At 36.8% G+C, this 18,391-nt stretch overlaps 1 protein-coding gene across 3 annotated transcripts in view; it reads left to right on the top strand.

Moving 5' to 3' along the window:
• The window catches only part of LOC128026060 (ADP-ribose glycohydrolase MACROD1), a 517,908-nt gene that overhangs the window by 455,114 nt on the left and 44,403 nt on the right, over nucleotides 1–18,391 (top strand). For all 3 annotated transcript variants that reach the window (XM_052612789.1, XM_052612788.1, XM_052612790.1), the window contains exon 9: nucleotides 11,659–11,740. In XM_052612789.1, coding sequence (XP_052468749.1) covers nucleotides 11,659–11,740 — 82 coding nt within the window. The remainder of the gene's footprint in view (nucleotides 1–11,658; nucleotides 11,741–18,391) is intronic.

Genomic DNA, 18,391 nt, shown 5'->3' with positions numbered 1-18,391 from the left:
ATTTGAGTTACTTTGTGCTCTTTTGACATTTGACTTTTTATTATTATTATATATATATAGCTTTCAATTTAGTTGTAGTAAAACTATAGTGAATTATTGCCTATATCAGAAAGGTGCTTTATTGCAAGCCAAGAGAGGTATATTATATATTTGAATGTCAGACGACAGGAATGTGAGCTAAAACTGGCCCCTCTGGTTTCCAGGGTGGCCGGTTCTCAGATTGTGCCTATCTACAGAGCAATCCATATGGGGGAAAGTATAGTTTTGTATCTCCCTGCTTGGTGGACTTACACTTCTTTTGATCCCTGAGTCTTTATAGTATTTTTCTTGGATGGTCAGATTACCATATAACAACCTCAGAATCTTTATCCCTGATAATATTTCAGCAGTCGTGTCATTTGTGTTTTCTGTGAGCTGTTTAGAATCAGAATTAGAGATGACAGATTGCGAATTAATTACTCTTTTGTTCCAATCAGTTTGGAAAAAGGTCTGAAATTGTTCACAGTCGTTCAGTTTAATTCATTCAAATGCACGCATTTTATCTGATGCAGCGGTTTCTCACACTGCAACAGGACACTTTGTATGTCAGAAAACAAATAGATCACTGGAGGTAAATATATATATATATCTACAGTTTAATGTAGAATTTTTTTTTTTTTTTTTTACAGCTTGTGAATGGCTCTGTTATAAAAGATAATTTAACAGTATCAAAAAATGTGTCTACATTTCCATCCCTTACTCTACAGTAGGTGGTTGTACATAGCTCTGGCCTTTAGCTATTTACGTGCAAGTTTTGTCAGAAGCTTTCTCTGGGTTTTCACCCACCACGTTGGATTCCTGATTTGACGTATTACCCTCACAAAGTCACAGGGTGGTGGGTTTACCTGCTACACTGAGTTACGAGAGAATGAAAAAGCAAGCTTTGACAGCGAATACACTACTTCTAATTTTCTCAGGCTGACATCGCTGCGTCTCGCAAGCTGTTTAAGGAAACATGCTCACTGATTTTGACACTTCATGTCAGGACAAGACATTGTCACATTCTCTAGTTGTTTGTGCGCTCCTTCCTGTGATGTCAGAAGCACTAACTCTGGATGACTACAGACAGGATAAACAAAGATGGATGAGAGAAGTGCCAGAGGCACTCCAGAGAAGAAGACACATGTCTGTCTGTGTCATGATTGTATCTCCAGTATACCTTGTTCCGCTTCTTACCTCCTGCAGAGGAAGCCCAGCATGACTCCACATAACCGAGAAAAATAAAAAGATAGAGAGATGTACTGCAAAGGTACAAATGCTACCTCACTCCCTGCAGTTATTCCAGAAGGGAAACTATGTTTAGAACACAGGAGTGCCTGCTGATGTTTAATCTGCAACCAGCTGAATCTATCTGTGCTGTCGCTGAATGCTGCTTTGCATGCAAGTAACATCTTTTTGGAAGAACTGGCTGAAGTCTCAGTTTCCCTATTGTGACCTACATTTTATACATTGACCTAAAAGATGCAAATTTTGTTCAGCACAGTAAGCAAATTTAATTCTTAGTTATCTCCCTTTTGAGTATTATAAAATTTATGTCCTGACTGGACCATTTAAAGAACTGTACACCCAGAAACTAAAATTAGCTACAAATGTACTCACTAGCTAGTCTTGGAAAGGAGAGAGTTGTCACTTTTAGAGACTCCTTCATTAGAGGCTCTGTCTGTCTGTCTCTGTTGGAAAATATAGCGTTGTGTGGCAGCCGGCATGTTGGCAAATGCTATTGTGCATTCAGCTGATCATTTGGCATCTTTTTCATCTGACCCCACATCAGAGGGCACTATTAGCATTATTATCTTCTAGAGAAAGAGACCTGTCAGTGTCGCAAACTCACACAAACATAAACTGACTCTATTTCTCTATCCATTTCTATCTTTGTGTCTTGCATACAAAATATAAAATCAAATGCGCAATTGTACATACTGAGCAACACACAGTAGTGGTTCTCCTGAATGGATTTCTATTTAACATCTGTGAAGATTCAATTACACATTATGGTGCTTTAGTCTTTATCAGGTTTTCGTCTTGTGGGCACAATTTAGGAACATTGAATTTGAATGTTTATGCAGAAAATGCTAGGCAGTATGGTTTTTAGAATTTTTAAAAATAGTGAATGATTCATTTCATAAAAACAGTCAGTTGTTGCTGTTTTGTTGTTGTTCTTGATTTGCTCCTGAATGAATCACAGTTTTTATGAACAAATTGGTTAAGTGAATGATTTAATGACTCCTTCATAAAGCCAGGCGCTCGTTACTTATAGATGTGAAAAAGTGTATATGCCCTTGGTTCTTGATACAATTGCCTCCTTAAGAATTAATGAAGACAGATATTTTTAATATTTGATTTAATTTTAATTGTATAAATTTATTTATATCCTCTAATGAGCAGACGTATGTTGAATACTGGTATATGTTAATTTTTCACTTTTCTCTGCCCTCCATCCTTTTGTTTTAGCCATGCACAGTTGATAACCCCTTTCATCACCTTAATTACAGTCTAACAGCACACTCTGACAACCAGCTCTAATGGATCAATGCTCTATTAGCTGTATGCTCATGTTACACTGAAACACGCTTGTGTTGAGCCTCGTTTTCCCCTTGCTCTCACAACACACCTACCAGTCCATTAGAAAGCCAAAAAGAGGCAATGTGTCCCTCAAGAAATTGCATGTTCCCCAGCTGTGGGATTTTTTCTGATAAAGTGACTATGGCCTTATTGTCAAATAAGCGGTTAGCATTTCAGCAGAGGTGAAATGGACTCCATTTTTCATCCGTTGGGAAGACTTGCGTATTATCTATGAGAACAAGAGCCCCAGAGTGGTGGTGGTGAAAGTTACGCCCATGCTGTGACATTTTACGATATTCTGTATTTTAGTGTACACAAATGCAAGCTTTTTAAACATGGCTTTCTTTACGCTCCAGAAGGAAAGAACGAATGAAAAAAGCATCTCTTGTTGTTTAGCCATTGAAATAGGGTTCTTTTGAGGAGAGTATTTTATGTATTTTTTGCTTTCATTCAACTTTAATGCTGCAATATATCTCACTATAATTCCCTCACATCCTCTGCGTTTAGCTGCTATTGTAATTTTCTGTTATACATCTGTGAAGAATATCTTGGCTAGCCTTAATAAACCCCAGCCTTGATTTACGCAGTATGGTGCTTAATTTGTCATCAGTTTTACATCTTATGGGCACAGTTTAGGAATACTGCATTTGAATGATTTATGCAGAAAATGTTATGCAATGTGATTTTTAATAAGACAAAACACTTTGCAACATGTTAAAATGACTATTATATAACTGGCCTGAAATGAGACCATGGCACTGCAGTCGGCTTGAAATAATATTTTGGTAAAAAAAAAAAAAAAAAAAAGTATAATTTTAGTGAAAATTGTGTCCTTAATATAAAAGTGTTTTAGAAAAATGTTTAAAACACCATTTAGCAAATGGATTTTACTTCATTGGCATAAAGTTAACTGGCTAACAGTGTCAAGCATGTGCTAAGAGTTGAACATTTGCTTACGTGTTCTTCAATTTAGCTCCATTTTATATTAAATGTTATCCTGATTCTTAGAGTAGTTTACAACACTTAACAAATGCTAGTTTGACCACTGGTTTCTTAAGCGCATGTTCTTTCATCTGTAGATCTAGCTGTTCTGTTCAAAAGCAAACCTTTCAGAAGCCCATCTCTGAAATTATGACTCAGTTTTAACTATGATTCCAGCAGCTCTCAACCTCGCAGTCTCTCTCTTTGAAGTTTACAAGATCAAAATAATGTCAGACTGATTGACTGACCACTGACCGACTCTCTGAAGCAGTTTCTCCCTGTTCTTGTTTTGTTTTAGCAATCTGGTGAAAGCATTTTGCCCCAGTGGGACTGAGAGTCTGCCATTTTTACATTATGGAATGTGGTGGGAGAAACTAACATTAGAGATTGATTAGCAGTAGTGGATGAGCAATGGATTATGGAGATATGACTACTGGGAATTGTGATTGTCTTTAAGTTAGAATTGTATTATATCTTTTGAAAGTTGTCAATGGTATGTCCTTTTCCTTAATTGTCAATGCAGTGTGTGTGAGTTGGGGTTAGTCGCACTGTCTTCAAGTAAGAAATAGCAAGTTACATGTTAAAATTACAACAGTATCTATCTCGCACAGTTTTCTATTTTCTATTTATATAATGCATGTACTGTTTTAAATTATTTACCTCAGTTTTCTACTACAGTTTTTCTATTTTGTAAGACATATGGTTAATTAATTATTATTATTTTTTATATATATATATATTTTTTTTTAGAACCTGCTGGTAGATACTTTGGCAAATGCTCATCACATTTTATTATATATTATTCAAGATTATTTGATTTATTATTCATTAGCAAATGGATCTCTCTTTATTTTCTTTTCAATTTTGTTGACCTAACTGAATTTTCTTAAATTAAACAATCATCATTTACTATATTATATATTATATTACAATAAAATATTTAAGTTAATTAATTGAAAATATTTAATACATATTTACAAATACTTTCTTATATATAATCAAAGAATGTGAAGTCATGAACAAAGACGGCTGATTTTAAAGCACATTTGCCTTGGGTGAAATCTAATAAACTTACTTTGCTTATTTTCAATATGAATGACTTCAAATTTCTGGTCTCATCACTGTTTCTGTGAATCAGTCAGGAGAAGTTTTAATGCGCTGAGGGCATATTTGACCAAGGTTACTCAGAGGTTAGCATTAGCCTTATCTAATCGTCTCTACTGCCAGGAGTCTTTACCTCATCACTTTAGGATCTTTGCTCAAATTTTGTGTTCAGCCCTCTACGTTATATATCAACATCGCCATCGGCAGTCTAATTAAATGTCCCTTTTAATTTGTGACCGCCACAGAGTGACATCTTCCACCCCGTTTCTTCAATGTTTGACAAATCGCCTGATGTATGTGTGTTCACTTGTGTGTTTTCATGCACCGTTGAATCTCCTCTGTTTATGCTCCTCTCCTTCTTTAACCAGATCGATCTCCGGATGTGAGCGCCATTGTGTGTGTGTGTGTGTGTGTGTTTCTCTCATGCTTTTCCCAACTCTTTAATTACTGTCCTCTCATGCAGGGCTGGCTCAGGTGTGTGTAATTATGCTGGTAATAAGGCCTGGAAAGTCTCCACCTGCCTCTCGCTGAGCACTCTGGCTCCCCCCCACACTGCCTTTCCTCTCTCCCTTGCTCTCTTTATGCTGACAGACAGGACTCTCTTCATCATTTCCCATCATGCCATTATGAGCCCGTTTTTTCTTCGTGACAAAACGGGGAGATGATGCTTTTCCTTTTCCCTCAGTGTCAGTGCCATGACTGTGCTTAAAGTGTTTGGGGTTAGTCAGATTAACAGGTGGAAAGTTATGTTAAATTTACACCATAATATCACACTTACAAGTAAAGAACTTTAATATTTAATTTTACAATTAAAACTATTTATTTCCACATAGTGGTGTATAAGTATTGTAGGAGTGTATGATGAGCATTATGGGTATTGTACTGTAGTTACATAGATTATGCATCATGATTATAAGTGCAAAAAAATAAAGTTAAATAAAATAATACTTATTTTCAGACACAGTTGCTACAGGTGTGTATCTTGATTAGTTTTGTTTTGTTTTTCTCCCAAATATAAAACATTAGGTTACATAATATATTGTTTCCCACAAATGTTGTTCAATATTTATGTTGCATTTATTTACATTTAAAAGTTTAGGGTCAAGTATGTTTTTTTTTTTGTTTTTTTTTAAGTATGTTATACTCACGATGGCTGCATTTATTTGATTTACAGTAAAACATTAATATTGTGAAATAATTTGACTATTTAAAATAGCTGATTAATAATTACTAAAAATATATTTTAAAGTTGTAATTATTCATGTTATTGCAGATCTGACACAACCCCCCCCCCTCCCCCATGTGTCACATTGTCCTTCTTTCTAATATGCTGATTTGGTGTTCAAACATGATTTTTTTATAAACATTTCAAAATAACAGCATTTATTTGAAATATAATTTTTTTGTAACAATATAAAGGTTTTTACTCTCATTTTTGATCAATTGAATATGTCCCTTCTGAATTTAAGTATTAAGTAAAATAAATTAATAAATAAATAAAAATAGACGTTTCTTGGTATAGCCTAAGATTAAATACAAAGTCTTAACGAACTTCTCCACAGAATTTTAAAGCATTACTTTCAAGTTAAATTAATAATAACATTTTATAATATAAAATGAGTAATGCAGTATTGTAATTCTTTGCTTTTAATAGTAGTGATACTCAGTACTGAGCATCTAGAGTTTCAGCTGCACAGCATTCCCATAATGATGACAAACTGCTTACAACCCACTCACACACTATGTGGAGCTACACAGCCACCTCTTCACTAGATAATATTCATCATTTGTTGAAAAAGGTACCACAGCGTTCCAGTAATTACAAGTATTGTAAAATACACATCACATCTGCGTCTCTTTCTCATCTCCTCCTACCTTTAGGCAGATATACGCAGGTTCAAGAGCTGCGGTGGCCCACCCGTCCCTTTCATTACGCCTGACAGAAACAATAAGAAAATTCAAGCAGGAAAGTGTACATGCCACAGCTAGTGCGTCAAAGTTTTTCTGGCACAGTCCCCATGTAATTATTAGCCTGGGTACCTGGCGGTGACAGATCGCTGGTAAGAAGGCCAACAGAATGTCGTGGCACCTGCTGGGCTCCCGAGCCTCTGCTTCTGGCTGCAGCCACAATCAAATTACAAGCAACTCTATCAGATTAAAGAGAATGGATTGAAGCTGTTCCTACCTGGCCAGGTGTTTCCCACCTACTGTAGAATTCTAGTTTTGTTGCTGCTTTGAAAGAAAGATTTATACTGAAAGGCTTTGGCTATTTTGAATAGCTGCTTCTATTAAACAAACAACAGCAAAAAGATGCATTATAAAATATACCAATGGTCAATAAATAATTACATTTATTAGTAGTAATAGTAATAACAACAAACAGTTGTTAAGGTAATATATTAACTTGCCCGTAGAGTATGCATTATTGCTGAGCAACATAACGTTCAAAGATCATTGTGTTGAGTTTCTCTTTAAAAAAACATTTATAGCTTTCCAATTTACTTTAATTCAATTCAATTCAAATCAAATTATCTCAAATAAAGCTTGTGCTGTCCTCTCAGGTGAAGTGTGTAACTACACTAACAGCACCAAATCAAACTCACACTCTGCCATTCAAAAGTTTGCGGTCAGAAATATTTATTTATTTTTATTTTTACATTTAAAAAGGATGCATTCAATTGATCAGAATTTTCTTTGGAATTTTGTATTATTCAACATATGTATTTGTTTCCACAACAATATTAAGCAGCAAAACTGTTTTCAACTGTGATAATAGAAATGTTTCTTGAGCACCACATTAACATATTATAATAATCTCTGAAGGATCACGTGACACTAAAAACTGGAGTAATGACCGCTGAAAGCTCTGTTTTTACATAACAGGAATAAATTACTTTTTAATATTCAAATAGAAAACCGTTTTTATTTTATTGTGATAATATTTCACAATATTACTGCAAAATTACTGCTTATCTGGGTAAACAATTTCACCACTGCTGTATGTTGCTTGGAGAAGTGCAGCGGTTCGTTTTGCATCAGCTTTATTAAACTTTACTCAGTATTCATTTCTGTGCTAATGGCACAATCCCTCTCCCTCTGGCAGTGGTCCTTCAATCAGGGTTGAGTTATGACCAGTCTGGCCTGCACACAGCAGTCTCTGCATCCTCATTAGACCTTCATTAACCCTCTCAAGCTGAGCTTCCACTCAGCTTACCAGTGGATGTGTTTGAACACCATTCTTCATGTCCCACAATCCCCCGCTGCTCAGCGCAGTGTATGGGAACTGTGGTTCAGTGCCGGGCTTTCAGCACATTTACTGTAAAATGACATACAAGGCTCTGGGGACATACATTGACCTAATGTGCTGCACAGACACATTCATGAAGAGAAACTGCTTTTGGATGTGTCAAATGCATGTCATTATTTTGACAAATAATATCCCTACTGCGATGCCTCGGTAGCCATAAAAATGAGACAATGAGGAATAGAGTCACTTCTATACCTTCACGCCCTTCTGTTCGCCTGAGGATATCTGTAATATAGATATACTGTAGACATGTCCTCAGCTGGTGTAAAAAAAAAAAAAAAAAAAAAAGAGGTAATAGTGTTTCAGAACTGGTTTTTGATCTCAGATCACAAATTAAAAGTAATATCTGGTATGTTGGTGGCTGCCATATTAAGTTTGGGACTTGGCTGATGTGATAAAAGTGACCATATGATCAGCATTAGTCCCTCAGTAGCAGTATGTGTGTGTGGGTGGGTGGGTGGGTGGGTGTATCCATGCCCACAGAAAACTGGATCAATGGCAACTGCTCTACATTAAATAATTAACGTTTAGGAAACTTGACTAAAAAAGTGAGCAAACAATCTCCAATTAATCTCATAGCCAAATTAACGACTGAATGTTAAAGAGTTCAACAGGTTTTTATTTCAGAAAACTTCCCCCACCACAGTACTTTTATACTTAAAGTTATATTTAAATACAAACACACACAGCATCTACAGAGAGCAATATCAAATATATGTTCATTTCCATAAAATTATGCACAAATACATGGATTAAAGTACATATTTATGTACTGTGTGTGTGTGTGTAAATTTAGATTTAGTATTATTTTTTTTTTGTTGTAGTTTAGAAATGTAGTAACAATGTTTATATTACTACCTGTATAATTAAACCTTTAAAATAATTAAATATAATATATATCAGTAAATATAGTATCGATTATTTGTATTCAGTTGTATCATATATTTGGATCCAAGACTAATAGTTTGGATTGCACACTCTATTTCACATCCTTTCTTCATCCCTGTTAGTTTATCTTTTATTTTACCATTGGACATCTTTACTCTGGGGCCATTTGGATATAAATAGCATAAGGCAGAAACAGAAAGTTCTCTCCATCTCTCCTCTATCTCTCCTAAAGTCTAGTTGCCCCAACTCACTGAACATAATGTCTAAAAAGGTGTGGATGACCTCTTCTATCAGGACCACTCACCTTTCTATTCACTCTCTGTCTGAGGGATGAGTGAGAGAGAAAGAGACTCAGATGTGATGATCTAAATAAATGCAGAAGAGTTCCCAGCAGGAAAGGCTATTTACTAACACAATGCTTCTCAACTAGTGGGATGCAAAAATGGCTCACAGGTTCTGAAAAAAAAAAAAAAAACGCTAAATGCAAGTAATAATGTATTCACTTATAGTTATGATGGTGAATAAATATATTTAGCCTATTTGTCCAATCAAACAACATTATTTGGCCGCAAATTCATCAAGATTTTTTAAATGCTAGCAAAATAAGACAGATGCTTTCATGAACTGGTTGCATGACAGTCCCTTGTCCTAAAAGCCAAGAGTAAAATTACAAGGTCAAAGAAAATATGAATCAGACTATATTAAAATAAATAAATAATTAATTAAATACATACATAAATAAACAGTTAATTTATTCATGTTAAAGCCATTTTTGTTTACTTAGTGCAATAAAAAAAAAGTTTATACTGTATTGGGTCACAAAATCTGGGTCCTTAAAGAAAACCAGTTGAAAACCATTGGCTTTTTGACATTCAAGATTCTTCTTCTTTGTTCTCAATGGGCATTTAGGGGTTTTGAGAGAGGTGCAGAGATTCCTGTGGTTGTGTTCTCCCCTTTTTGTGTCCTGGCCCTCTTAAAGATGTCTTAAAAATGTCTCTGTTCTGAGTTTAAAGGATGACGGGGAGAAAAAAAGTGAGCAGGACCATTTTCTCTCTCTCTCTCTCTTTATGTCCAGGACACCCCCTGGAGACATCCCCCTGCACAAAAATAAAAATGTTACTAGTCTCAAGTCAAGTCTTAATATTTACTCCAAAGGGCAGGCCATAAACTATTAATAGACAGCTGTCTGTCTGCAGAAGGCTGTGAGGGAGAATGATTTTATATTGAATCCTCGTGTGGTTTGCCAGTAAGGGGGAGAAGAGGTGGTCCGGTCTCTCACCATCCCGCTGGGAGTCCTGCTTTATCTCCCTCTCCGTCCACCAGACGAGACGAGAAAGGGTGTTACAAGGCTGTCTGTGACTTTTCGATATATTCGGCAGGGCGATTATCTGACTTCTCCCTGGGAGGCACATTTCCTCCGTGAAGGGAGAGAGAGGCATACAGTACCTGTGGCTTAGAGGGAGAGAGTGAGGTTGATAAGGACCCTTAAAGTTGACAGAGAGGATCATCTTTCTTGGTTTTAAAGGAGGTCTATCAGGCAGGAATTAATATTCATATTATACTCAAAATCTACAGGTGATCGCTACAGCAGTTTAGAACCTGTAATGCTTCTGTTTTGCATTTGCTTCTTTTATTTAAAAATATCATTTTATCAGCATAGCTTTTTGAGTTGAAGTTGAACTGAATTAAAAGGTATTCACTTCTAAAGTTCTTATTATCATCTGAAGGTCTGTAAAAAAAGGGTTCAAAAATCAAGTTATGATTAGTGAAAAAAAATGTAGGAATTGAATTTCTTATTCATTTTACGTTTACAATCCCAAACCTTTCTGTTTATTTTCAGGTTTAAGTGACATTTAAAATTCTAGACTTTCAGCGTGGCCTTTTGAACCCCGCTGAACATAATATGCAAATATGAAGGAAATGTTTGCTATTTAAACATTTGCTGGATATTTGATTTTAGGAATACAGTGTGTTCCCTACAGGCTGACGGCAATCTTTCTGTGTGTTGTTTTATACTCTTGTTCACATGAAGCTCTTTGTTTTGGGAACATGGGAAGAATCAAAAGAGGGTTTTGTATGTATTGAGATTCCTGTTGTAATCGTAGAGATCTTAAGCAGGGTGGCCGGTCTGGGTGGTCCGGAAAGGAAGGAGATGGACTTGAATATGGGATCCAGTATCCGCAATGATAAGGAAGTGCTGGGCGGTTTTGTAAAAAAAAAAATTTTTTTTTTTCTTAAATCTTGATGTTCTGCTCTTTAAATAATAATAATTATTATTTTATGTTTTATTTTTTTATTGTCCATACAGTATTTTGATGATTTTCTGTGGTTTTAGTCAAAACATCTTCACTGAATATTCATATATTTATGATATTCAAGAAAATGCAAAAAAAAAAAAAAAAAAAAACATGTTGCGCATGCAAAATGTTCTACAGATTTCCTATTTTTGAACATTTATAAAATTGTACAAATGTGATAAATGTTTTAGTTATTTTGATGATTGTTGCTCTGTGTATATTGATAGTTTTCCAAAACTGTTTCACTAAATACACTTTTTATTACTGTTTTAGACTTATTTGGATTTTGAACAAAGTAAGGAAAGTCTCAAAAAGTGCCTCAGTGTCATAAGTGAGTCCCGTGAGCTCTAGTTATGACAGGTTTGAGTACTGGTACTTTCATTTTTATTAATAGTGTTGCCCTTAGCCATGTGTTTACCCAGAGATGCATTGATCCAGGTTTCCATTATGCTAAATGCCTGTTTTGCGCTCTTTCTGCAGATCGACCGTGTCATATTCTGCGTCTTCTTGGAGACAGATTATGAGATTTATAAGAGGAAGATGTCAGATTTCTTCTCCCCAGGTACTGTATCTTCTTATTGGAATCTAACTTCATTTCATTTGTTGGTTGTAACACCCACTCAGGTCAAAGCTTGTTACTTGGGTATCAGGCAGAATTCACAGTGTCAAGCATCTGACTGGCATGACACCTGAATGAATTTGTATTTGTATTTTGTTGTCAAAGTGCATAAATACAGCACAGCATGAATTGATTGGATTCCAAATAAGCAAAAGCTGTTTATGGTAATATACAGCCCAGGTTGGATTATTTAAACTGAAAATAATTTCACCCCCCCCCCCCCCACCCTTGATCATAGAATGCCATCAGGATAACTACAGTCAGACTCTCTTCCAATTAAAGGGCTGTTTTATCCAAAAATGAATATCATCATGTGCTCATTTACTGTCATCATTTATATGTTGCTCCAAACATGCACAATTGCTTCTCTGCAGTACAAAAGTAAAATCTGAAGACTGTGGTCACTTTTTTCCATTCATTTGCTAATGCTTAACAATAAGGTTTCATTTTCTTATATTAGTTAACTTCTTTAGTTTACATGAAATAACAATGAAAAAAAATATTCTAAAGCATTTATCAATATATTTTAATGGTAATTTCTGCATTTACTATTACATTATTAAAATGTAACAGCTGTATCTGTTAACATTAGTTAAAATACTTTGAACTAACATAAACTAGCAATGGACGTTTATATTTTATTAACATTAATGAAGTTTGACAAATGCTGTAAAAAATATATTGCTTTGTCAGTTTGTGTAAGCGTGTGCATTAACTAATGTTCATGAAGGAGACATTATTGTAAAATGCTACAATTTGACTGAATATAGAAACATTTTCATACTTCAAAAAAGGACGAAAAGCTTAAAAGACATTTCCTTGGTGTGTTCATAAAGAAGTAAATATGTCCAATTAATATCCAAATTGCGCTTTTGAGTTGGAAATTTTCAATGAACCATGATCTGGTTCACAAACCTAGCATGAATGATTTGTCCATCGTCGCTCAGCTGGTTACAACAGTTAGCAACTCACTAGAAGAGTCAATTATCACTTAAGTTTTTGTCTGTTTCTCAATAATAAAGACCTGATTATAATGCATGAGTTTTATGCTGTCTACACTGGGACAAAAAAAAAAAAAAAATCAACCCTGGCATTTTTGGTTCAGATTGCCCACCACTTTAAGAATCGGTCCAGTCATGTATATGCAGCGTCATCCAAAATATACAGAACAATATTCTAGGGGTACACGATTTATATCAGCCGATGATTAATGGGCATTTTGTCAGTAAACCGGGTATCTAATCAGGTGTAAATTCCATCAGGTGCATGATTTGAAATATATATATACATATATTGTATCAACCCCAAAGCACATCAGCCCACTGGGAAAATGCCCCATATGCCAGATGGCCAGTTCACCCCAGATTTGCAGTATATTCATTCTTTATAACGTCATGGAAAAGAGTGACCAGCACAGTTTTCAGAATCTCTGAAAGTCATACAAGTTTGGAGCAACATAAGGATAAGAAAACAATGTTTTTTTGTGTAATTGCTAAAATAATTTCAGAAAGTTTCCCAGAATCAATATTGCTCTGTCGCTCAAACAGAGTAATGTTGAAGCTGCCACAGGGGAAATCAACCTACAAATGGCTTACTTATAGCACATTAAGCCAGGTTAGGAGAAAGCATTTTAACAATAAAAAACAAAACAAAAAATAGACACCATGTTTAAAGAATACATAAAATATTGCATATATAAAAGACCCACAATATTTATACTGAGAGGAAAGGGGAGAAATAGGATAAGCTTTGTGCATTGGGATGTGTTTTTGCTGTCTGCATCTCACGGCTCATTGCATTTGTGTCTCAGTTTGTAACCATCCGCCTTTGAGTGTTTTTTTAGTGTTTCCACAGACTCAATACGTAACTAAACTCTGAGGCTTCTATAACAACTCGTTTTCCTTGCTGCCTGAGAATCCCAGGAAATGCTCTAGTGTATGAGTTTAACAGGTGTGGTGCATTTTGACTTCTAGGGCCCTATCTTGCACCCAGCGCAATTGACTTTGCACACCGACGCATGTGTCATTCCTATTTTGCACCCGCGCAAAGCGCGCTTTTCCCTCCACAGAAGCACGTCGCTAAACTAGTGAATGAACTTGCGCTCCCTGGGCGGTTCAGCGCAAAAAAGGAGGCGTGTTCCGGCGCAAACAATCCCTGGTGCTATTTTGCTGTTCCATTAAACAATTGCGCCACTGACCAGAAAAAACCTAGTCTAAAGTCAGTGGCGCGTTGCGCGTTGTTCATTATGCTATTTTAAGGGCGCATGCTTGACCATAATGTATAGCGTGCACAACGCGCATATACTTTGCTCATGTAATCTACACAGATGCTACAGTTATTTTTGCAAATCATAAATTGTTACACTAAAAAAAATATTAACACATGAGATGACGGAAATCATTGTGAAATCTTGCTTACAAATTATTCAGGCTAATTGTAGTAATTAAGGATCAGACCTGTTTGCCTGATAGTGGCAAGACATATATGTATATAAGGACATCTGACAAATTTGTTTGTCCGTCAAGAACCAGGAAAAAAAAAAAAATCGATGAAACAATTGTGGCTATTTCCTCCCACGCCTGTTTAACCGACGCTATTTTGGGTGGGTTTCTCCCATCCCCATACAACACAACTTCTCTGTCTTTCACTGCTCTTACAAGAACATCAGTCTCCTCGGCTGTGAACCGCTCCTGGTGTGCGCCTGGTAAATACGCCATAATAATAGCAATCCATAATGGAACTTGCGCACCTGCTTTTAAAGGGAATGTTGGATGATGCTCTGATTGGTTTATTTCACGTTACGCCCAAACCACACCTATGAATAATGAAGCTACTTCAGACCAACCCATTTTAGATTTGCGCCGGGCGCAATAGCCATTTATCCCGCCGGGAAAATAGCAACAGCGCCGAGACCCGCCCACAAACTTACTTGCGCTTCGCGCTTTGACACTTGCGTTTCAGATCGTTAAAATAGGGCCCATAGTGTTTCACAGTACAGATTGCTTGTTTCTGAAGCTCAATCGTTGTAGCCCGGAGGTCCATATGTAGAGCATGACTCAAAGGGGCTTTACTTCTGTCAACACCCTCAGTGATCCTGAGCCTCAACGGCAAACCCCAGATGTCGGAGGCACGCAGGACGGCACCTCCTCAGTGACATCCCACCTCACACTTCTGCTTGTCTGTTTCTGGTTGGATCGTGTGGTCTCTGGTGCTGGCATTGGTTTATGTAAAGATGAACTGTTGTGTGATGGAACTTTAGAAGTCGGTTCCTCGGTTTTCACTTTCTTTGTCTTGCACTTTGGCCTTCTGTCAATGTCAATATGACTGTTTTGCTTTCACCCAATCCCTCTTCCCTCTTCTCTTTAAGTTTTTTTACTCCCTCTCCCACTTATGAGACGTGGCACTAGCTAATTCCATGGGAACTTGTCTATTGTGAGCCCATGTAGCAGTTCTCTCTCTTTAAAGGCCAAGACTCTCTCAGGAACCCTGTTTTCAATCTCCCTAAGCACTAAATAAACATTCAATGTGAGTGCAGGCCGCACCAGAGCCCTTTTGGACCCTCCCAAGTGTTCTGCTGTCTCGCTTCGCCTGAAGCTCGCTGCACTTCCATGACAAGACCCCCGGAGGTTTCCAAATGAGCCACTGCCTGGAGGCTCATCATTTGTATGGACACGCACACACACACAAACAGTCAGAGGAATGGTGAATGCACAGTACCGAGAGAATAATATAATTCACCATTTCCTCCTCTCAAACACACACTAGGACTCGCGGACCAGGTGGAATAATAAGTGTCAAGACACTCACTTTTCCCTTACTTGCTGAATGTTTTGTTTCTGTCATGTTCCTGTCAGACACACACACACACACATGCACACTTTTTTCCTCTTCCAGGTCTTGCTGAAAGATAGAATTCACCGGAGAATTTGTAATTATATCAGGCAGGTCTTTGTTCCCCAGGCGTGTCTCTTTGTATTAGTGTTTAGAAATGAGATGGCGGAGACGCTACTTTCTTAGTTTACAACCAGTCAGTATGAGCCAGTCACTTCAACTTGCTCAGAATTCACTTGATTTTTGTACTTGGATTACTGAAGTTTTAATCCAGTACTAATATAATTTTAATTATAATAATAATATATATATAATTTTTTGGTACAGAATGCTTTATCATATCAAGAAAAAAATAAAAATAAATAAATAATATATATATGTATACATGTATATAGACACTCATCTAAAGGATTATTAGGAACACCTGTTCAATTTCTCATTAATGCAATTATCTAATCAACCAATCACAAGGCAGTTGCTTCAATGCATTTAGGGGTGTGGTCCTGGTCAAGACTATCTCCTGAACTCCAAACTGAATGTCAGAATGGGAAAGAAAGGTGATTTAAGCAATTTTGAGCGTGGCATGGTTGTTGGTGCCAGACGGCCCGGTCTGAGTATTTCACAATCTGCTCAGTTACTGTGATTTTCATGCACAACCATTTCTAGGGTTTTCAAAGAATTGTGTGAAAAGGGAAAAACATCCAGTATGCAGCAGTCCTGTGGGCGAAAATGCCTTGTTGATGCTAGAGGTCAGAGGAGAATGGGCCGACTGATTGAAGCTGATAGAAGAGCAACTTTGACTGAAATAACCACTCGTTACAACCGAGGTATGTAGCAAAGCATTTGTGAAGCCACAACACACACAACCTTGAGGCGGATGGGCTACAATTTGTACGAGCTCACCAAAATTGGACAGTTGAAGACTGGAAAAATGTTGCCTGGTCTGATGAGTCTTGATTTCTGTTGAGACATTCAGATGGTAGAGTCAGAATTTGGCGTAAACAGATTGAGAACATGGATCCATCATGCCTTGTTACCACTGTTCAGGCTGCTGGTGGTGGTGTAATGGTGTGGGGGATGTTTTCTTGGCACACTTTAGGTCCCTTAGTGCCAATCGGGCATTGTTTAAATGCCACGGCCTATTGTTTCTGACCATGTCCATCCCTTTATGACCACCATGTACCCATCCTCTGATGGCTACTTCCAGCAGGATAATGCAGCATGTTACAAAGCTTGAATCATTTCAAATTGGTTTCTTGAACATGACAATGAGTTCACTGTACTAAAATGGCCCCCACAGTCACCAGATCTCAACCCAATAGAGCATCTTTGGGATGTGGTGGAACGGGAGTTTCGTGCCCTGGATGTGCATCCCACAAATCTCCATCAACTGCAAGATGCTATCCTATCAATATGGGCCAACATTTCTAAAGAATGCTTTCAGCACCTTGTTGAATCAATGCCACGTATAATTAAGGCAGTTCTGAAGGCAAAGGGGTTCAAACACAATATTAGTATGGTGTTCCTAATAGTCCTTTAGGTGAGTGTATATATATATATATATCATTATTTATATTTTTGCAGTTTAAGTATATTTTAATATAATATTTATGGCAGTCTTAATTTCTAAATTTTCAAAACACTGAACCATAAAGCTTGTATTTTGGTGGTCGAAAACCACAGAGAGCACTAAAAGCTTCTGTTTGGTTAACAACAGCTGATTTATGAGCACTACTGATTACAGGTTTAAAAAGATGATTGCCACATTATTTGTTCCCAAATGAACGTTATAAGCAACCTGAACTCACAACATGTGCAGAGATGAGTTTCATTCTGGTACAGAACACAATGCTGTGCTTCACTTTTGATTAATCATGCAGTTCAACATCACAACCCTTTCATGTTTCTTATTTTGAACAAATGGTGTGGTTAGAAAACGTTTTCCTTTTCCATGCTCTTTTGACTTCCATGTACTGTTTTCTATTATAGGACCTCTTTAAAAGGAATCTCAAAAATAATGCTACAAAGTAAAGTGAAATTCTGAGCTTTTAAAGAGTTTGAGAGGTCAAGTTAATAGTGCCAAAGTCACACAAATGGTTTTATCATTAAAATGCGGGTCGAGGAGGCAGAGACGAGCACTGATTAATAAACGGAGAGAGTGGTCTGACAGGGTCAAAGGTCAGCGATGCAGAGAAGGGGTCATCTGCGGTAATTGCAAACATTTAGCGTGTTTTATGATCATGTGTCTGGAATTTTATTTAAACGTTGTTCTTTTCACCATTAAGCTCTCTAATCCTCCACAGAAATAGTTTTTCACATTTTCAATCAAACATTAATGTAATTAAAGTAGTTGTTCATCTCATTCTGTATTTTCTACAGTATTTACATAGCTTGTTCCACAATGGTATCTGTTTTTGATGTGAGAATCGTAATGAGTGACATATGGAGTTATTATCTGTAGTGAAGCATGCTCGTCTTTCTCACTGTTCAACAAGCAATGTCATTTGTGTTTTCTTAGCTACATCATTAGCATGTTTCCCTGACTGCATATTAGATATTGATTGACGTACGAGGAGCGTGTACGAATAGAACATTCCAGAAGAGCCAAATTGTCATGAGGATGTTATATTGGGACGAATCATTGTGGAGTGAGGATTGAAGTGCTTTTTAGATGGAAAGGGAAAGACAATAGTGAATTAGCTTTGTTTGTGTCCCTGATAGTGCCGGTTGTAAAATGTGCAAAAATAACAAGAGCCTGACAGC

The sequence above is a fragment of the Carassius gibelio genome, chromosome A13 (genome assembly GCF_023724105.1).
Source record: "Carassius gibelio isolate Cgi1373 ecotype wild population from Czech Republic chromosome A13, carGib1.2-hapl.c, whole genome shotgun sequence".
Lineage (NCBI taxonomy): Eukaryota > Metazoa > Chordata > Actinopteri > Cypriniformes > Cyprinidae > Carassius > Carassius gibelio.
Note: the sequence above shows the minus strand (reverse complement) of the source record. Positions and strands in the feature narration are given on the sequence as shown.